Source organism: Oncorhynchus kisutch, unplaced genomic scaffold, assembly GCF_002021735.2.
Source record: "Oncorhynchus kisutch isolate 150728-3 unplaced genomic scaffold, Okis_V2 scaffold3958, whole genome shotgun sequence".
Classification (NCBI taxonomy): Eukaryota; Metazoa; Chordata; class Actinopteri; order Salmoniformes; family Salmonidae; genus Oncorhynchus; species Oncorhynchus kisutch.
The window spans coordinates 252696-276494 of NW_022265903.1; the positions used below are offsets into that span (position 1 = coordinate 252696).

At 43.6% G+C, this 23799-nt stretch overlaps 1 protein-coding gene and 1 long non-coding RNA gene across 2 annotated transcripts; one reads left to right on the plus strand and one right to left on the minus strand.

The window, feature by feature from the left end:
• Nucleotides 1–8463: 8463 nt before the first annotated feature.
• LOC116372501 (NLR family CARD domain-containing protein 3-like) lies at nt 8464–23590 on the minus strand. Its single transcript, XM_031821306.1, has 11 exons — nt 23499–23590; nt 21189–21287; nt 17905–18021; nt 17515–17599; nt 17163–17385; nt 15489–16788; nt 14964–15443; nt 14464–14637; nt 13561–13734; nt 9581–9627; nt 8464–9127 (listed from the first exon to the last, which is right to left on the minus strand). The coding sequence occupies exons 2-11, from the start codon at nt 21269–21271 to the stop codon at nt 8556–8558; spliced, it is 3255 nt and encodes a 1084-aa protein (XP_031677166.1). The 5' UTR covers nt 21272–21287; nt 23499–23590; the 3' UTR covers nt 8464–8555.
• On the plus strand, nt 18091–20002 carry LOC116372503 (uncharacterized). Its single transcript, XR_004209139.1, has 2 exons — nt 18091–18248; nt 19707–20002. It is a non-coding gene; the product is annotated as an uncharacterized LOC116372503 (long non-coding RNA).
• Nucleotides 23591–23799: the final 209 nt, after the last annotated feature.

Sequence of the window (23799 nt, forward strand, 5' to 3'; positions counted from 1 at the left end):
TAACCACTAGTCTATCTGACCATGCCAGTTACTGACCCAACACTCTAACCACTAGTCTATCTGACCATACCACAGCCCATGTGGACACCTCCTAGTGGTGGGGTTGTTAGGAGTGTTTATCAGACCATGTGGACACCTCCTAGTGGTGGGGTTGTTAGGAGTGTTTATCAGACCATGTGGACACCTCCTAGTGGTGGGGTTGTTAGGAGTGTTTATCAGACCATGTGGACACCTCCTAGTGGTGGGGTTGTTAGGAGTGTTTATCAGACCATGTGGACACCTCCTAGTGGTGGGGTTGTTAGGAGTGTTAATCAGACCATGTGGACACCTCCTAGTGGTGGGGTTGTTAGGAGTGTTAATCAGACCATGTGGACACCTCCTAGTGGTGGGGTTGTTAGGAGTGTTTATCAGACCATGTGGACACCTCCTAGTGGTGGGGTTGTTAGGAGTGTTTATCAGACCATGTGGACACCTCCTAGTGGTGGGGTTGTTAGGAGTGTTAATCAGACCATGTGGACACCTAATAACCCAACTTTTTTCCAACAGATATTATTGGCAAATGTATTCCAGTAAGTTGTGACATAAGGAATGGATACAATCTCCCTTTGAAATGAAGCAGGTATTGATCTGTTGTTCTGAGGGAGCAAGGAGAGAAACAGTTTCCCTATTGGAGAATCAACTGGATTAAGCGAAGGTAGGTCAACAAGGTGAGGTCTGGTTACACCTTTAAATAACATGAGAGTTCCAGATGGAATAGCATCAGAGACTATGGAGAACTCTCTAGAAGGGCAGGTCAACAAGGTGAGGTCTGGTTACACCTCTAAATATCATGAGTTCCAGATTGTTACGAATCCCTTTTGGCCCGACAGTCTAGGGGAGATGGTAATGAGACCCGTAACATAACTCATGCAAATTATAATTGTGACAAAGTAAAAGTGTGAACGAAATAACCAGGACAACAGAAATCTACCGTCAAACTCAGGGTTTATTAATAAAACACACGGTAATGGGGGGAGCAGGAAGAGGGGCTGAGCTGGACCCAAGGAAAGAAACAATAAGCATCCAAAACACCCCTAAGCTAGACTAGCCTACTTTAACAACAGCTAACTAACTAACCAAAAATACAGTGGGTGGTCCACCCAGTTCTAACTAGTGTATTTAACAAAGTTCACCTACGGGTAGTGTATGCCCATGGGCGACTTGTCTTGTTTCCCCCTTTTCCCACCAGCAACAAACAAACACCATAACCAAAAACAATACTCACAGGTGATGACAAAGTGCTATGGAGGTGCTCAAACAAAAGAGAGGTTAAGACACAAAGCGAGAGTGAAACACAGAGACCTACAGACATGGCATTTACAGAGAGATTGAGCTCCAGAGCAAACAACTGATGGGGTTTTTAAACCAAGGGAAAGGAACTGTAATAAGGTAGGAAACAGGAGGAGGTGTGTCTTCTGATTGATGATTGGTGACTGATTGGGGAGTGATGATTTTCACCTGTGAGGGGAGAAGGAGAGAAAAGAAACACACACACACACAGGATAACTGTATCCGTAACATGGACGAACACGAACTACTCAGTAGGAAGACTGCAACAGTCCAACTTCACATTCAGAGAGCAGCACCCATGGGTTCTACCCAATAAGTCCAGATACTCAGAAAATGCTGATACAGTACCACCATGAGAAGGTGATGCATTCTGGAGCAAGTGACACTCAGCACCCAACGTCAAACAAGGGGGAAATGACACGCAGATGGAAGTACAGGCAGAGACTTGTGACCAGTTTCTGGAACAGTTGGCGTAGAGACTACTTGCTGGATCTAAAGTCAGCACACCGCTGTGACACACCACAGCCCACCCCACTGAAACCTGGAAACTAGGAAAGATTGAAGAACTCTTTCCAGACCGAGATGGCCTAGTTGGATCATGTTCAGTTCGCTTCAGGGACTTTGTTGAGGAGACCTATTCAGTTGATATACTGCCTAGAGATCTAGATGAACACAATTGTTCATCGGGGGGGGAGGATGTTGTAACTTTAATGTGTTTGACTTTATTCTTTGACCTGTATCTAAAGATATTTCTTTAGATTTATTTGCATATGTAATTGTATTGGGTTGTGTTGAATTACGCTTTTTGACTGCAAGTCCCAGAATGCCTTGCGAGAGGAATGAGAGAGAACGCGCCAATTATGTGCAGGTGCTAGTAATTGTGGCTGACTTTCCGACAGCATCTTACCTGCATTGCTCTGTACCAAAACAAAGTTGTTAAATGTAACGTAAACAAGTATTATTACTAAAAGAAGCTTTCGTATCAAAACCGACATCCCGAGTCATCACTAAGAAGTTAGTTAATCTAAAATATAGTGGCTAGTAGTGATAGAGAGATGAGACCTGGGTTCTATCAGGTGGTCTATATATATATATATATATAGTGGCAGTAGTAGTGGCTAGTAGTGATGGAGAGATGAGACCTGGGTTCTATCAGGTGGTCTATATATATATATAGTGGCAGTAGTAGTGGCTGGTAGTGATGGAGAGATGAGACCTGGGTTCTATCAGGTGGCCCATATATATATATATATATAGTGGCAGTAGTAGTGGCTAGTAGTGATGGAGAGATGAGACCTGGGTTCTATCAGGAGGCCCATATATATATATATATATATAGTGGCAGTAGTAGATGGGGGTGTATATGGAAGTACGTTGGCCTACGTTGGCCTACAGGACACTGTGTGTGTATTAGAGCTCCCAGACAGGATTGTAGTGAGGCACAGATCTGGGAAAGTGTACCAAAATAATTATGCAGCATTGAAGGTCCCCAAGAACACAGTGGCCTCCATCATTCTGAAACGGAAATAGCTGTGCAGCGACGATCCCAATCCAACCTGACAGACCTTGAGAGGATCTGCAGAGAAGAATGGGAGAAACTCCCCAAATACAGGTGTGCCAAGCTTGTAGCGTCACACCCAATAAGAATCAAGGTTGTAATCGCTGCCAAAGGTGCTTCAACAAAGTACTGAGTAGAGGGTCTGAATACTTATATAAATGTGATATCTAAGGTTTTTTTAAATAAAAATGTTCACACATAAAATAAACAGTTTTTGCTTTGTAATTCTGGGTTATTGTGTGTAGATTGATGAGGGGAAAAACACATTTAATCCATTTTAGAATAAGGCTGTAACATGAGAGAGAGCAGCAGAGCAGAGAGCAGAGAGAACAAAGGGCAGAGAGAGAGGAGAGAACAGAGAGAAGAGAGAGCAGAGAACAGAGAGGAGAGAGAGAGAGCAGAGAACAGAGGGAAGAGAGAGCAGAGAACAGAGAGGAGAGAGAGAGAGCAGAGAGGAGAGAGAGAGAGCAGAGAGGAGAGAGAGAGAGCAGAGAGGAGAGAGAGAGAGCAGAGAACAGAGAGGAGAGAGAGCAGAGAACAGAGAGGAGAGAGAGCAGAGAACAGAGAGGAGAGAGAGCAGAGAACAGAGAGAGCAGAGAACAGAGAGGAGAGAGCAGAGAACAGAGAGGAGAGAGCAGAGAACAGAGAGCAGAGAACAGAGAGGAGAGAGCAGAGAACAGAGAGGAGAGAGAGCAGAGAGAGAGAGCAGAGAACAGAGAGAGCAGAGAGAACAGAGAACAGAGAGAGAGCAGAGAGCAGAGAACAGAGGGAGAGAGAGAGAGAGAGCAGAGAACAGAGAGAAGAGAGAGCAGAGAACAGAGAGAAGAGAACAGAGAGAGCAGAGAGAACAGAGAACAGAGGGAGAGAGAGAGAGCAGAGAGCAGAGAACAGAGGGAAGAGAGAGAGAGCAGAGAACAGAGAGAAGAGAGAGCAGAGAACAGAGAGGAGAGAACAGAGAGGAGAGAGCAGAGAACAGAGAGGAGAGAGAGAGAGCAGAGAACAGAGAGAGCAGAGAGAAGAGAGAGCAGAGAGCAGAGAGAAGAGAGAGAAGAGAGAGCAGAGAACAGAGAGAGAGCAGAGAACAGAGAGAAGAGAGAGCAGAGAACAGAGGGAGAGAGAGAGAGAGAGCAGAGAACAGAGAGAGCAGAGAACAGAGAGAGCATAGAGAGGGAGCAGAGAGAGACAGCAGATAACGAGAGCAGAAAGAGAGAGCAGAGAGAGCAGAGAAAAGCAGAGAGTGTGTGTGAGAGAGAGAAGAGAGCAGAGCACACAGAGAGAGCAGAGCAGGGAAAAGAGAGAGAGCAGAGAGAGCAGAAAGCAGGCTGAGAGAGCAGAGAGAAGAAAGAAGGCTGAGAGAGGGCAGAGAGAGAGAGAGAGCGAAAGAGAGAGGGGGAGGGAGAGAGTGGAGAGCAGGCTGAGAGCAAAGAGAGAGAGAGAGAGAGAGATCAAAGAGAGCAGAGATAATAGAGAGAGCAGAGAGAGAACAGAGAGAGCAGAGAGAACAGAGAGAGCAGAGAGAGAACAGAGAGAGCAGAGAGAGCAGAGAGAACAGAGAGAGCAGAGAGAGAACAGAGAGAGGAGAGAACAGAGAGAGCAGAGAGAGAACAGAGAGAGGAGAGAACAGAGAGAGCAGAGAGAGAACAGAGAGAGGAGAGAACAGAGAGAGCAGAGAGAGAACAGAGAGAGCAGAGAACAGAGAGAGCAGAGAGAACAGAGAGAGCAGAGAGAGAACAGAGAGAGCAGATAACAGAGAGAGCAGAGAGAGCAGAGAGAACAGAGAGAACAGAGAGAGCAGAGAGAACAGAGAGAGCAGAGAGAGAACAGAGAGAACAGAGAGAGCAGAGAGACAGCAGAGAGAACAGAGAGAGCAGAGAGAACAGAGAGAACAGAGAGAGCAGAGAGAAAACAGAGAGAGCAGATAACAGAGAGAGAACAGAGAGAGAACAGAGAGAGAACAGAGAGAGAACAGAGAGAGAACAGAGAACAGAGAGAGAACAGAGAGAACAGAGAGAGAACAGAGAGAACAGAGAGAGCAGAGAGAGAACAGAGAGAGAACAGAGAGAGAACAGAGAGAGAGCAGAGAGACAGCAGAGAGAACAGAGAGAGCAGAGAGAACAGAGAGAGCAGAGAGAACAGAGAGAACAGAGAGAGCAGAGAGAACAGAGAGAGCAGAGAGAACAGAGAGAGCAGAGAGAAAACAGAGAGAGCAGATAACAGAGAGAGCAGAGAGAGAACAGAGAGAGAACAGAGAGAGAACAGATAACAGAGAGAACAGAGAGAGAACAGAGAGAGAACAGAGAGAACAGAGAGAGCAGAGAGAGAACAGAGAGAACAGAGAGAGAACAGAGAGAGCAGAGAGAGCAGAGAGAGAGAGAGAGCAGAGAGAGAGCAGAGAGAGAACAGAGAGAGAACAGAGAGAGCAGAGAGAGCAGAGAGAACAGAGAACAGAGAGAGAGAGAGAGAGCAGATAACAGAGAGAGCAGAGAGAGCAGATAACAGAGAGAGCAGAGAGAGCAGATAACAGAGAGAGCAGAGAGAGCAGAGGGAGAGAGAGAGCAGAGAAAGCAGAGGGCAGAGAGAGAGCAGAGAAAAGAGAGAGAGCAGCAGAGCAGAGAGAGCAGAGAGAGAGAGCAGAGAACAGAGAGAGAGCGCAGAGAGAGAGCAGAGAGAGAGAGCATAGAGCAGAGAGAGCAGAGAACAGAGAGAAGAGAACAAAGAGCAGAGGGAGAGAGAGGGGGCAGAGAGCAGGCTGAGAAAGCAAAGAGAGTGAGAGAGCAAAGAGTGAGAGAGAAGCAGAGAGCAAAGAGAGAGAGCAGAGAGGGCAGAGAGAAAGAGCAGAGAGAGAGCACAGGGAGCAGAAAGAGAGCAGACAGAGAGAAGAGAGAGAGCAGAGAGTGAGCAGAGAGAGCAGAGAAAAGAGAGAACAGAGTGAGAGAGCAGAGAGGGAAAGAGAGCAGAGGGAGAGAGCAGAGAGGGCAGAGAGAGCTGAGAGCAGAGAGACAGATCAGGGAGAGCAGAGGGCAGAGAGAGCATAGAGAGAGCAGAGAGATCAGAGGAAGTAGGAGAGCAGAGAACAGAGAGAAGAGAGAGCAGAGAGAGCAGAGAGAACAGAGAGAGCAGAGAGAGAACAGAGAGAACAGAGAGAGCAGAGAGACAGCAGAGAGAACAGAGAGAGCAGAGAGAACAGAGAGAGCAGAGAGAGAACAGAGAGAACAGAGAGAGCAGAGAGACAGCAGAGAGAACAGAGAGAGCAGAGAGAGAACAGAGAGAACAGAGAGAGCAGAGAGAAAACAGAGAGAGCAGATAACAGAGAGAGAACAGAGAGAGAACAGAGAGAGAACAGAGAGAGAACAGAGAGAGAACAGAGAACAGAGAGAGAACAGAGAGAGAACAGAGAGAACAGAGAGAGCAGAGAGAGAACAGAGAGAGAACAGAGAGAGAACAGAGAGAGAGCAGAGAGACAGCAGAGAGAACAGAGAGAGCAGAGAGAACAGAGAGAGCAGAGAGAACAGAGAGAACAGAGAGAGCAGAGAGAACAGAGAGAGCAGAGAGAACAGAGAGAGCAGAGAGAAAACAGAGAGAGCAGATAACAGAGAGAGCAGAGAGAGAACAGAGAGAGAACAGAGAGAGAACAGATAACAGAGAGAACAGAGAGAGAACAGAGAGAGAACAGAGAGAACAGAGAGAGCAGAGAGAGAACAGAGAGAACAGAGAGAGAACAGAGAGAGCAGAGAGAGCAGAGAGAGAGAGAGAGCAGAGAGAGAGCAGAGAGAGAACAGAGAGAGAACAGAGAGAGCAGAGAGAGCAGAGAGAACAGAGAACAGAGAGAGAGAGAGAGAGCAGATAACAGAGAGAGCAGAGAGAGCAGATAACAGAGAGAGCAGAGAGAGCAGATAACAGAGAGAGCAGAGAGAGCAGAGGGAGAGAGAGAGCAGAGAAAGCAGAGGGCAGAGAGAGAGCAGAGAAAAGAGAGAGAGCAGCAGAGCAGAGAGAGCAGAGAGAGAGAGCAGAGAACAGAGAGAGAGCGCAGAGAGAGAGCAGAGAGAGAGAGCATAGAGCAGAGAGAGCAGAGAACAGAGAGAAGAGAACAAAGAGCAGAGGGAGAGAGAGGGGGCAGAGAGCAGGCTGAGAAAGCAAAGAGAGTGAGAGAGCAAAGAGTGAGAGAGAAGCAGAGAGCAAAGAGAGAGAGCAGAGAGGGCAGAGAGAAAGAGCAGAGAGAGAGCACAGGGAGCAGAAAGAGAGCAGACAGAGAGAAGAGAGAGAGCAGAGAGTGAGCAGAGAGAGCAGAGAAAAGAGAGAACAGAGTGAGAGAGCAGAGAGGGAAAGAGAGCAGAGGGAGAGAGCAGAGAGGGCAGAGAGAGCTGAGAGCAGAGAGACAGATCAGGGAGAGCAGAGGGCAGAGAGAGCATAGAGAGAGCAGAGAGATCAGAGGAAGTAGGAGAGCAGAGAACAGAGAGAAGAGAGAGCAGAGAGAGAGTGAGAGAGCAGAGAGTGAGAGAACAGAGAAAAGAGAGCAGAGAGAGCAAAGAGAGTGAGAGAGCAGAGAGAGAGCAGAGAGAGAAAGAGCAGAGAGAGCAGAGAACAGAGAGAACTCTGTTGCTATAGTAACCCTGCATCACAACACTCTGTTGCTATAGTAACCCTGCATCACAACACTCTGTTGCTATAGTAACCCTGCATCTCAACACTCTGTTGTACTAATTGTACAATTTGTTTAATTCTATTCCACATATTTAATTGTTTTGTATTTCATTTCATATTTGTTTCATGTTTCAACCAGTCGCAGGTTAACATCAACCTGACAGAGGAAACGTTAAATCAATAAACAAACTGTTTTCACAATTAACAGCCTTTTCTTGTTTCAAGTATGTTTTATTATGAACAGTACAATATATCCTTGTTTACTTGTACAACTATGGAGCGTATGTCCATATATAATTATATATAATTGTACAACTATGGAGCGTATGTCCATATATAATTATACAACTATGGAGCGTATGTCCATATATAATTATATATAATTGTATAATTAGTTTTTCAACATAAAAGACAACACAAGATTCCATTGGTATTTTAACAGTGTTGTTGTAAGAGGTGCTCACAACTATAGAAAGATGCGTATGTGTGTGTGTGTCCAGAATGTGTGTGTGTGTGTGTGTGTCCAGAATGTGTGTGTGTGTGTGTGTCCAGAGTGTGAGTGTGTGTGTCCAGAGTGTGTGTGTGTGTGTGTGTCCAGAGTGTGTGTGTGTGTGTCCAGAGTGTGTGTGTGTCCAGAGTGTGTGTGTGTCCAGAGTGTGTGTGTCCAGAGTGTGTGTGTGTGTGTCCAGAGTGTGTGTGTCCAGAGTGTGTGTGTGTGTGTCCAGAGTGTGTGTGTGTGTGTGTCCAGAGTGTGTGTGTGTGTGTCCAGAGTGTGTGTGTGTCCAGAGTGTGTGTGTCCAGAGTGTGTGTGTGTGTGTCCAGAGTGTGTGTGGTGTCCAGAGTGTGTGTGTGTGTGTCCAGAGTGTGTGTGTGTGTGTCCAGAGTGTGTGTGTGTGTCCAGAGTGTGTGTGTGTCCAGAGTGTGTGTGTGTCCAGAGTGTGTGTGTCCAGAGTGTGTGTGTGTGTGTCCAGAGTGTGTGTGTCCAGTGTGTGTGTGTGTATGTCCAGTGTGTGTGTTATTATTTTTATTATTTTAGGGACACTGAGGAGTCATCATACCAAACCCAAATCCCTGGATAGAGGGGCTCAGTGAATGTGGAGGTGAATGTGATCAGGTGGGTCAGTGTGTCAGAGGAGGCTCTATAGAAGGACAGAGTGCCGGCTGGCCAGTCCAGATACACTCCTACTCTGTGGGATCTGGAGGAGGGGACGTCTATGGTAGTGGGATTATTATTGTGCCTGGCATAGTAACTGTTGTCAGTGCAGAACAGACTCCAGGACTTGTCATTGTATCCAAGCCAACAGTCACTAACCCTTCCTCTCCTGCTGATTCCTTTATATGTCACTCCTATATCACCCCCTCCTCTCCTGTTGATTCCTTTATATGTCACTCCTATACCAGCCCTCCCACTCCACTCTACCTCCCAGTAACAGCACCCAGTCAGACCCTCTCTACACAGCACCTGCTGCCAGACCTCAAATCTCTCTGGGTGATCAGGATACGGCTGCTCCTCTCTCCTACATGTCACCTTTCTGTTCTCCTCAGACAGAGAGAGGAGTCTGTTTACTGTGTTTGGGTCCAGTGTGAGATCACAGACATCTGATGGATGAAACCAGACACAATATTAGAAATCATCATCATTCACATTAGAATGTTAACTCACTTTTCACTAATTCATTTAATGTAGATGTTTCTAGGTATCAAAAGGACAAGTTAAGGTAACTTGAGACTTGTTGAATGATCATATGTTATACTGTATGGTAATATAAAACACACTTATTCACATCAATTACACACACACACACACACACACACACACACACACACACACACACACACACACACACACACACACACACACACACACACACACACACACACACACACACACACACAAAGCAACTCTTTGTAAACGTTGGTGTCCCTGATTTCTGCTTCTGTAGAACTACAGCTGATATTTAATATGACCAAGTCAGTAATGATGTTGGTCTTTGACTTAACTTGAATTAAGACTTATTCTTAGTCATATTCTTCTCAGCAGTCAACACTCACATTTTCTAAGTCCAGGTTTCATTCTGTTCTCTCCACCATGTTCCACACTGTAGCGGTAAGCAGAAGAACAGACAGTCATTGAGGGATACACACACACACACACACACACACACACACACACACACACACACAGGACACACACACACCGGACACACTGGACACACTAGACACACACACACACACACACACTGTACACACACACACACACACACAGGACACACACGCACACACACAGGACACACACAGGACACACTGGACACACACACACACACAGAGGACAGACTGGACACACACACACAGGTCACACTGGACACACACACACACATAGGACACACACACACACACACACTGTACACACACACACACACACACACACACAGGACACACACGCACACACACAGGACACACTGGACACACACACACACAGGACAAACACACACACACACACACACACACAGGACAAACTGGACACACACACACACACACACTAGACACACTAGACACACACACACACACACACAGGACACACACACACTGGACACACTGGACACACTAGACACACTAGACACACACACTGGACACATTAGACACACACACAGGACACACACACACACACAGAGGACACACTGGACACACACACACAGGTCACACTGGACACACACACACACACATAGGACACACTGGACACACACACACACACACACATAGGTCACACTGGACACACACACACACACACACACAGGACACACTGGACACACACAGGACACACTGGACACACACACACAGGACACACACACACACACACAGGACACACTGGACACTAACACACACACACACACACACACACACAGGACACACACACACACACACTGGAGACACACACACACACTGGAGACGCACACACACACTGGAGACACTAACACACACACACACTGGAGACACACACACACACACTGGACACACACACACAGGACACACTGGACACACACACACACAGGACACACTGGACACACACACACAGGACACACTGGACACACACACACACACACACTGGTGACACACACACACACAGGACACACTGGACACACACACACTGGACACACACACTGGACACAAACACACACTCACACACACTGGAGACACACACACACTGGAGACACACACACACACTGGTGACACACACACACACACACACAGGAGACACACACACACACACACACACACACACACACACACACACACAGGAGACACACACACACACACACTGGTGACACACACACTGGTGACACACACACACACACACACACACTGGAGACACACAAACACACACACACACACACTGGTGACACACACACACTGGTGACACACACTCACACACACACACACACACACACTGGAGACACACACACACACACTGGTGACACACACACACACTGGAGACACTAACACACACACACACACATTGGTGACACACACACACACACTGGTGACACACACACTCACAAACACACACACACACACACAGACACTGGAGACACACACACACACACTGGTGACACACACACACACTGGAGACACTAACACACACACACACACATTGGTGACACACACACACACTGGTGACACACACACTCACAAACACACACACACACACACACAGACACTGGAGACACACACACACACACTGGTGACACACACACACACTGGAGACACTAACACACACACACACACACTGGTGACACACACACACACACACACTGGAGACACACACACACAGGACAAACACACACACACACACACACACACAGGACAAACTGGACACACACACACACACACACTAGACACACTAGACACACACACACACACACACAGGACACACACACACTGGACACACTGGACACACTAGACACACTAGACACACACACTGGACACATTAGACACACACACAGGACACACACAGAGGACACACTGGACACACACACACAGGTCACACTGGACACACACACACACACATAGGACACACTGGACACACACACACACACACACATAGGTCACACTGGACACACACACACACACACACACAGGACACACTGGACACACACAGGACACACTGGACACACACACACAGGACACACACACACACACACAGGACACACTGGACACTAACACACACACACACACACACACACAGGACACACACACACACACACTGGAGACACACACACACACTGGAGACGCACACACACACTGGAGACACTAACACACACACACACTGGAGACACACACACACACACTGGACACACACACACAGGACACACTGGACACACACACACACAGGACACACTGGACACACACACACAGGACACACTGGACACACACACACACACACACACTGGTGACACACACACACACAGGACACACTGGACACACACACACTGGACACACACACTGGACACAAACACACACTCACACACACTGGAGACACACACACACTGGAGACACACACACACACTGGTGACACACACACACACACACACACAGGAGACACACACACACACACACACACACACACACACACACACACACAGGAGACACACACACACACACACTGGTGACACACACACTGGTGACACACACACACACACACACACACTGGAGACACACAAACACACACACACACACACACTGGTGACACACACACACTGGTGACACACACTCACACACACACACACACACACACTGGAGACACACACACACACACTGGTGACACACACACACACTGGAGACACTAACACACACACACACACATTGGTGACACACACACACACACTGGTGACACACACACTCACAAACACACACACACACACACAGACACTGGAGACACACACACACACACTGGTGACACACACACACACTGGAGACACTAACACACACACACACACATTGGTGACACACACACACACTGGTGACACACACACTCACAAACACACACACACACACACACAGACACTGGAGACACACACACACACACTGGTGACACACACACACACTGGAGACACTAACACACACACACACACACTGGTGACACACACACACACACACACTGGAGACACACACACACACACACTGGTGACACACACTCACAAACACACACACACACAGACACTGGAGACACACACACACACACACACACACTGGTGACACACACACACACTGGAGACACACACACACACACTGGAGACACACAACACACACACACACTGGAGACACACACACACACTGGAGACACACACACACACACTGGAGACACACACACACACACACTGGAGACACACACACACACACACACTGGAGACACACACACACACACTGGAGACACACACACACACACACTGGTGACACACACACACACACTGGTGACACACACTCACAAACACACACACACACACACACACACACACACACACACACTGGTGACACACACACACACTGGAGACACTAACACACACACACACACACACTGGAAACACACACACACTGGAGACACACACACACACACACACACACACTGGTGACACACACACACACTGGAGACACTAACACACACACACACACACACTGGAGACACACACACACACACTGGAGACACACACACACACACTGGAGACACACACACACACACACTGGAGACACACACACACACACACTGGAGACACACACACACACACACACACTGGAGACACTAACACACACACACACACACACACACACACACACACACTGGTGACACACACACACAAACACACACACACAAACACACTGGTGACACACACACACACTGGAGACACTAACACACACACACACACACTGGAGACACACACACACACACACACACACACACTGGAGACATACACACACACACACACACTGGAGACATATCACTTTGTCTAAGTAAGTAATGGTAAGAATGTTTATCATACTTGAGTTTCTCCAGTCTGCAGTGTGGATCCTCCAGTCCAGCAGAGAGCAGTCTGACTCCTGAGTCTCCTGGGTGATTGTAGCTCAGGTCCAGCTCTCTCAGGTGTGAGGGGTTTGACCTCAGAGCTGAGACCAGAGAAGTACAGCCTTCCTCTGTGACTAGACAGCCTGACAGGCTGCAAAGAGTCAAATCATATTAAAATCACACTGATATTCTTTGGTGGTGAAAATAGTGGCAGTATATTTTTTCAACAATGTCAGATATATCAGTGTCCTGAAACCTTCCATATCTATTCGTAAAATAGTGTATCATCATAAAAAACGACAAATGATCAAAGTATTGCCTGCAGATAGAAACATGTCTAGTACAAATATTATAGTAGACTGACCAGACCAGTTTAAAAAGCAGAATCAGTCAGAAGACAGACAGTGAGGAATCAGATTTAGATTGTATTGAGTATACAGTCCACACCATATCTATTTAGACAGTGAGGTATCAGATTTAGATTGTATTGAGTATACAGTCCACACCATATCTATTTAGACAGTGAGGTATCAGATTTAGATTGTATTGAGTATACAGTCCACACCATATCTATTTAGACAGTGAGGTATCAGATTTAGATATTATTGAGTATACAGTCCACACCATATCTATTTAGACAGTGAGGTATCAGATTTAGATTGTATTGAGTATACAGTCCACACCATATCTATTTAGACAGTGAGGTATCAGATCTAGATTGTATTGAGTATACAGTCCACACCATATCTATTTAGACAGTGAGGTATCAGATTTAGATTGTATTGAGTATACAGTCCACAATATATATTATACTGTCTGGTAAACACATGTGGATCTGGTGAACAGTTATCACTTGTTGACCAACTACAGGAATACTGACCTCAGAGTCTCCAGTTTACAGTGGGGATTCCCCAGTCCAGCAGAGAGCAGCTTCACTCCTGAATCCTTCAGGTCATTGTTACTCAGATCCAGCTCTCTCAGGTGTGAGGGGTTTGACTCCAGAGCTGAGACCAGAGAAGCACAGCCTTCCTCTGTGACTCCACAGCCTGACAGCCTGACAAAGAGATCATCATGACTTCACAAAAACACTGTTAATTTAACACCAGTAGTGTAGAAGGACAATAGTAGATGCATTTGGTTTATTCTCTCAAACATATAGATTCATCTTCCGTTTCCTAGAATTGTGTGGACATATTGTTCTACTAATGTGAAATGTTATTCAATATAATATTATTTACATATTATAAATATATAATTTATATGAATTTATTGAATATGTTATTCAATATAATATTATATACATATTAAAATTCATATTTTTCTCTAAACTGAATATTTCTTCCTAATGATTAGTTCATAAATGTCATTTTATTTACTCACAGAGCAGCTCTGGAGGCTTTGACCACTGGCAGCAGCCTCAGAAGACCTTCCTCTGATCTGGAGTATTTCTTCAGGTCAAACACATCCAGCTCCTTTTCTGAAGTCAGCAACACAAAGACCAGAGCTGACCACTGTGCAGGTGACAGTTCTTCTTCTGAGACACTTCCTGATCTTAGGAAGCTTTGGATCTCCTCCACTAGAGAATGGTCATTCAGTTCATTCAGACAGTGGAACAGATTGATGCTCCTCTCTGGAGAGGGATTCTCCCTGATCTTCTCCTTGATGTACTTGACTGTTTCTTCATGGCTCTGAGAGCTGCTTCTTGACTTTGTCAGTAGACCTCGTAAGTGCTTCTGATTGGACTCCAGTGAGAGGCCCAGAAGGAAGCGGAGGAAAAGGTCCAGGTTTCCCGTCTCACTTTGTAAGGCTTTATCCACAGCACTCTTGTAGAAATTAACTTCAGTAACTTCAGGCTTGTTTCTGAAGAGTGAAGAAAAGTATCTGAACATTGATTGAGGTGTGGACTTTGTTTGCAGTTCATCCATTAGATTCTCATTGTTGTTGATGAATGAGAGGAACACATATACAGCAGCCAGAAACTCCTGAATGCTCAGATGAACAAAGCAGTACACCTTGTCCTGGTACAGCCCACATTCCTCTTTAAAGAGCTGTGTGCACAATCCTGAGTACACTGAGGCTTCATTGACATCAATGCCAGCCTCTTTCAGGTCTTCTTCATAGAAAATCAGATTGCCCTTCACAAGCTGTTGAAAAGCCAGTTTTCCCAGTGACAGAATGCTCTCTTTATTCCAGTGTGGACCTGTCTCTTCTTTCCCAAGATACTTTTCATTCTTCTGTTTGGTATGAAACTCCACAAGGTGTGTGTACATCTCAGTCAGAGTCTTGGGCATCTCTTCTCTCTTATGTTTCAGCATGTGTTCAAGGACTATTGCAGAAATCCAACAGAAGACTGGAATGTGGCACATGATGTGGAGGCTCCTTGATGTCTTTATGTGTGAGATGATTCTGCTGGCCAGGTCCTCATCACTGAATCTCTTCCTGAAGTACTCCTCCTTCTGTGGGTCATTGAACCCTCGTACCTCTGTCACCTGGTCAACACACCCAGAAGGGATCTTATTGGCTGCTGCAGGTCGGGTAGTTATCCAGAGGAGAGCAGAGGGAAGCAGATTTCCCTTGATGAGATTTGTCAGCAGAACATCCACTGAGGTTGACTCTGTGACGTCCCAACAGATCTTGTTCTTCTGGAAGTCTAGGGGCAGTCGGCACTCATCCAGACCATCAAAGATGAACAGAACTTTGTACTTGTTGTAGATGGAGATTCCTGATTGTTTGGTTTCCATTGAGAAGTGATTAAGAAGTTCAATGAAAGTGTGTTTGTCCTCTTTCATCAAATTCAGCTCCCGAAAAGGGAATGAAAATACAAATTGGACATCCTGATTTGCTTTTCCTTCAGCCCAGTCCAGAATGAACTTCTGCACAGAGACTGTTTTTCCAATGCCAGCGACTCCCTTTGTCAGCACAGTTCTGATAGGTTTGTCTTGTCCAGTTAAGGGTTTGAAGATGTCGTTACATTTGATTGCAGTCTCTGGTCTTGCTTGTTTCCTGGTTGTTGTCTCAATCTGTCTCAGCTCATGTTCATTATTGACCTCTCCTGTTCCACCCTCTGTGATGTAGAGCTCTGTGTAGATCTTATTGAGAAGTGTTGGGTTTCCTTGTTTAGCGATCCCCTCAAATACACATTGAAACTTCTTCTTTAGATTAGATTTGAGTTCACGTTGGCAAATCACAGCAAGCTCATCTGAATCTAGAAATAACACAGAGGATATTAATATTACGTCTGTTTTAATGTCTACAGTATTGTAGGACTGTTATAAAGTTGTACATTATAATAATTTATTCTCTTAACTGACTGTCTAAATGTGTAAATGTTTTCATAATGCATTACAGACTGGTGTGACTGATTATATTATTATTGGTATTATTGATGGTATTATTAATGTTCTCTCTCTCTCTAAATTAATCACCACAACACATCCCTGCTGCTACTTGATGAGGTCACTAGGTGTTGTGTTAAGGCTGCTACAATATCATTGAGTTACACAGCTACTTTAGTTGTACTTTAGCTACAGCTTTTAAATGTTATAAAACATCATTCAACATGAGGCAGACAGATCTTACATTTCTCCAGTGTGTCAGCAAGCTCCTTCTGGTTCATTTTCCTCAGGATGTGCAGTGTGATCTTCAGAGCCCCCTCTCTGGCACTGCTCTCCTGCTTCTCATCTTCAGCGTCCACCACTTCCTGCTTCTGACTCTCAAAGCCTTCTGGGAGTTCTGGACTAAGAATCCTCTTGAACATCTTCAGCTCGTTCTTCACAAATGTCATAATTTTCTCTTCAAGCAACTGAAATAAATAAAGTAAATAAGTTAAGCAAGAGAATAAATGCTTTCTCATTAACACATTAATGAATGATTGACAGATCAACTTTACTTGAGGTAAACAAAAACAAATGTACATAACAGGACCACATACACTGAATATGGAGGCCAGGTCTGTTTGATGACTCTGGGAAGACTGACCACTGAGAATCTCTGACTCTGATCTCTCCTGTTGGTTTCTGTGGACAAAACATGAGATTACATCTCCTCATCCAGGGAGTACACACACACACACACACACACACACACACACACACACACACACACACACACACACACACACACACACACACACACACACACACACACACACGGAGGGAATGTTGTGTTTGTTTAATATTGTTTTACGACTATGAAAATGGACAAAAGGATGAGCCTATGGATTATGAAAAACAACAAAAAATAAATTGGAAAATGGGAGAGGAGAAATGACTAGAGACAGTGTTGTTTAACTCACTGACCAGGACCCATGAGTTCTTCTTACCTTTGTTCAGTAGAAAAGTCTCCCTCTCTAAACTCTATAGGTAGATTCATAGACTTGTCACTCTTCATGGACACACAGCTGGGAACAGGGGAGGCTGGTCTCTCCTGCTTGATTGGACTTCAACACAACAGAGACAAACATTACATCTCTCATCTACTCTGAGCTCAGATGGGGAAACATAAGAGTTTCACAAATAGAACTGACTTCCTGACGTTAGTTAATGGCGCGAGCAGTGTGTCATTCTTAATGACGAAATTAATTTAGCGTCGCGAGCGTTGTAGTCAGTCTGTCAGCCCCGCTAAAAGGCTGGTGTCGTTACTCTGCCTTCTCCGGGGGATGTTGAGGTACATTTACTAACCGGGAGGGTTGAATGATGTAATTTATTGGAGGGCTGGAAGACGCACTCTCGAGGTTGTTTACTCACAATATCAGATATTAAGATGATTTTTATAATGAATGTATACTGAGGTTGAGGTTCTGACTAGTGATTATTTACCCGGTGTTCAATACCTGCTATTGAGGCGTCCTGAAAATAATATTCAAAAGTTTGGTCCTTGGACACAGAGGGGTTAAACACTAAAGTTACCGTCCATCTGGTGAAGAGAGGAGAACCGGACAGAGGTAGCCAGCATCCGTCAACGAGAGAGGGAGAAGCCTCACCGGGATTTAACAGGTGGAAGAAACAACCGGGGAGCTCCATCGGTCCACAAGAAATGCAGACAGCCGGTGATGATGTAGTAGTAGCTATGGTAACTAGGATGCTGCTGGTAGAGTAGCTAGCTAGCTTACCGAGCTGTACCGACTAGCTAGGATAACTAGGATGCTGCTGGTAGAGTAGCTAGCTAGCTTACCGAGCTGTACCGACTAGCTAGGATAACTAGGATGCTGCTGGTAGAGTAGCTAGCTAGATTACCGAGCTGTACCGACTAGCTAGCAGGTCTTTCGTTTCGATGATGATGAATCAGGTGAACCACAAAATGAAACAAGGATAGAGAGTGAAAAGGATCTGGCTACACTCATAATGTCCCTGACCGTAAAGAAAAAAGCAAATTGAACAATAAACTTCGGTGTTTCAACACTGTAACAAACTCCGTCGTTATTCCCCAAGATCACCTCAGTCCACTCTGCGCGTAACCGGCTTGGCGCCACACCGAACGTGGACGCGGACAGTTCCAGAACGCGGACACGAGCAGTGCAACACAACCAACTAAACCCAGTCTTTACAGTGGGTTACATTGGTAATATTCATTTTTTATTATTATGTTAAACAAACATTTTTTTTAAATTACAACAACATTTTGAGATCAAACATTCCGTTTTTTTATAACAATATGTTGAGATCTGGGTCCATACCCACAAAGTGTCTCAGAGTAGAACATTGGTCGTATAAGTGCTGAGAATAAAGACATTTTACACTTATGGGTATAAATGACCTAGTTACCTACCCATTACCTAAATTACCTACCCACCTAGTCGGCAGATATTTAGGACTCCTCGTGAGCTGTCCTAAGTAGTTAAGAGTTAACAGCAGCTGTCCTAAGTAGTTAAGAGTTAACAGCAGGTGTCTTGATAATACTATAGAATAATGCAGTGAGTCAGTGGTTCCTGAGCCACATGTAATTGCTTTGCAGTAGTTAAAAATAATGTTTTTATATTTCTATGTGATCAACCCATAAATAATATAGACCTACATGCAACAGTATGTCTTGTGCTTTTGGCACTGAGTTATGTATAATAATTATGTATAACTGCATAGCATTTTGTCTTAATTTTGGCAGATTAACTCATGCTTATTTCTGAAGATTAACTCAGGTTGGAGTTGGAGCTGTGACCGAAAGGTGGCTGGTTCGAATCCCGGGCCGGGCGCTGGAAAAAACGGGCGGAATTGATCTGACCACTGGAGGGCTGCTGGGTTCACATCCTCAAAACATGAACCTTTTGTTGATCAGAACTCTAGAGGTTCTTCTTCACTGAACCCAAATATATATATAATGTTTTAGTGGTTCCATATATTAAGGAAGTGATAGAAGCCTTTTTGGTTCTATAAGGAGCCTTCCTTTCTAAGAGTGTATAATAATAAACACGTTGTTCTTCTGATGATTTAATTATCTCCATCATGTTATTATTTAATTATCTACATCATGTTGTTATTTAATTATCTACATCATGTTGTTATTTAATTATCTACATCATGTTGTTATTTAATTATCTACATCATGTTGTTATTTAATTATCTACATCATGTTGTTATTTAATTATCTACATCATGTTGTTATTTAATTATCTACATCATGTTATTATTTAATTATCTACATCATGTTATTATTTAATTATCTACATCATGTTGTTATTTAATTATCTACATCATGTTATTATTTAATTATCTACATCATGTTATTATTTAATTATCTACATCATGTTATTATTTAATTATCTACATCATGTTGTTATTTAATTATCTACATCATGTTATTATTTAATTATCTACATCATGTTGTTATTTAATTATCTACATCATGTTATTATTTAATTATCTACATCATGTTGTTATTTAATTATCTACATCATGTTATTATTTAATTATCTACATCATGTTGTTATTTAATTATCTACATCATGTTATTATTTAATTATCTACATCATGTTATTATTTAATTATCTACATCATGTTATTTCAAGTTCTCCCTTTGGAGCACAACATCATGTTGTTATTTAATTATCTACATCAAAGATATTTAGAGTTGTTAAACGGGTGTGAAGAGTGTGTTGATATAACGGTAATATTGTCAAAATTCTGCTTGTAAAAACGATCAGAATTGGTAAAAAAATATATGCATAGCATTATATTAGACAATAATTAATTAATTAAGAGTAGGCAAGTGGTCGTGTCGTGAAAATTCTATCAAATGTCTAACATTGCAATGAGTACAGTCAGGGTGCCATGGAACCCCTGCAGTACCTCCACAGACCCCGGATTGAGAAGCCCTGCAGTACCTCCACAGACCCCAGATTGAGAACCCCTGCACTACCTCCCCAGATCCCGGATTGAGAACCCCTGATTTAGCAGATGCTCTTATCCAAAGTGATTTACAGTAAGTGCTTTCATCATAATTAAGATAGCTACATGAGTAAATATATATATATACCCATCTAAAATCTATTAGTAAAAAATCTGAGAACAGTAATATTGAAGGAACCCATAAGCAACCATTTCTGATTAAAACACAAATGTGAACATTTTGGAAACAAACTCATAATAATGATATCAAAAATTGACATCTCACCTCTTAGCTTTGGTGTCATGTTCCCCAGAGAGACTCATTTTAGAGGCAGGGCCACCCTCCTCTCTCCCCCCAGAGAGACTCATTTTAGAGCATTGACCCCTAAACAGAGATCCAAAATGTTGTTTGTGGTTAACACAGTAATTATTTAATGTCAATTGTTATCATTTATTAATTATCTCTTATAAAACATTTACTAACAGACACAGAAACAATCAGATGATTTAATGCATCACATGAATATGTAGTTGTGACATTTCATCTCCATGGTAACTGTCTGCAATAATAATAAGTTACTGTTTGTTAAGGTAGTTATAGACAGTACAGTAACAATAATAATAATAATAATAATAATAATAATAAGTCACTGTTTGTTAAGGTAGTTATAGACAGTACAGCAACAATAATAACAATAATAATAATAAGTCACTGTTTGTTAAGGTAGTTATAGACAGTACAGCAACACAATTATTTGTATTCACTAAAAGTAGGATATTTATTGTCTTTCAATCTGTTATTTTCTAAATGTATCTGAGAATGTAGACAGAAGGGCTAAAACGGACATGATTGATCTGAGGGGGAAATCATTGATCCATTCAGAAAGGTTTTTTTGTACAAGTAATTGATGTTATATTATGTAAAGTAGGCTAGGTTATAATGTATAGTAGTGGGTTGTTAGTGATATGTTATATTATGTAAAGTAGACTAGGTTATAATGTATAGTAGTGGGTTGTTAGTGATATGTAGATGTTATATTATGTAAAGTAGACTAGGTTATAATGTATAGTAGTGGGTTGTTAGTGATATGTAGATGTTATATTATGTAAAGTAGACTAGGTTATAATGTATAATAGCAGTTTGTTAGTGATATATAGATCAAGGTCTTTACCTCAGCTATAACCTACATATCATAGATGACCAGTCTAAACCTGTTCAGATCAGTTCACATAATGTTATAGTCCTACCAGTAGCAGGACAGAGAATGTACTGTATATAACCTACATATCATAGATGACCAGCCTAAACCTGTTCAGATCAGTTCACATAATGTTATAGTCCTTCCAGTAGCAGGACAGAGAATGTACTGTATATAACCTACATATCATAGATGACCAGTCTAAACCTGTTCAGATCAGTTCACATAATGTTATAGTCCTACCAGTAGCAGGACAGAGAATGTCCACTATATATACAAAAGTATGTGGACACCCCATCAAATTAGTGGATTCGGAAATTATATGAGTCACAGTTTCAACAGACATTCTGGAACTGAGTTCTGTTTCCACCACTGTTCTAACGTTCCATATGAGACACAGTTTCAACAGACATTCTGGAACTGAGTTCTTTTTCCACCACTGTTCTAACGTTCCATATGAGACACAGTTTCAACAGACATTCTGGAACTGAGTTCTGTTTCCACCACTGTTCTAACGTTCCATATGAGACACAGTTTCAACAGACATTCTGGAACTGAGTTCTGTTTCCACCACTGTTCTAACGTTCCATATGAGACACAGTTTCAACAGACATTCTGGAACTGAGTTCTGTTTCCACCACTGTTCTAACGTTCCATATGAGACACAGTTTCAACAGACATTCTGGAACTGAGTTCTGTTTCCACCACTGTTCTAACGTTCCATATGAGACACAGTTTCAACAGACATTCTAGAACTGAGTTCTGTTTCCACCACTGTTCTAACGTTCCATATGAGACACAGTTTCAACAGACATTCTGGAACTGCGTTGGCTACAAAGTTACTTTCCATTTCATATGAGGAAATAAAGTAATGGTCACTGGGTGAATTAGTTGTGCATTGCCCGGCTCCCCGGGTGAGCAGAGTTTAAGCATTTTAGACCATTCCATTGGTCCTTAAAATAAATGTCCACCCACCTGTAGCACCGGGCCATGCAAAACAAACCTCCCACTGTCGCAGGGCACTGAGACACAGAGTTCTAAACCCAGATGCGTTTCTTCAAGATGTCTCTCTTACATAAACATATAATTTACTCTATACTAAGTTTAGTCTTAACTGTGATGATTAGTTGAATCAGGTGTGTAAGTGCTGGTAAGAACAAAAGGATGGAGAAACCCTGAGATAAACATAAAACCATATCATTGAAAAGCTCCTCCACCATCTTTACCAGACGTGTTACTGATAACATGTCGGCCTACTGATTAGTTTACACTTTGAAAACTGCTGTCTGTCAGCAACTCAGCTCAAGTAGCAGTTCTACTAACTAGTAATATCTCATTCCAGGTATTAATTATCTTATTCTGTCCATTAGAATAGATTATTGTTCAGTAATACTTACTTTATTTTTCAATAATCTCCATATAGTGTTTTCTGCTCTGTCGTCTCAAAATGGATCCTGAACAAAAGTTAAACTTTACTTTCTGTTTCAGCTCAGCCGTCTCCCCACCCTGATAATAAAGTGTTATATTGGTATCATCCACTAGATGGCAGTAAACACCTGTTGTATCTAGACTTTACAACTATGTGTTCTGTTTCATACAGGCAGTGACCCAGAGGAGGAGCGTTGCTCTAGGATCAGCTCCCCCTCTCCATCTAACCTGATTCATTACTATCTAGGATCAGCTCCCCCTCTCCATCTA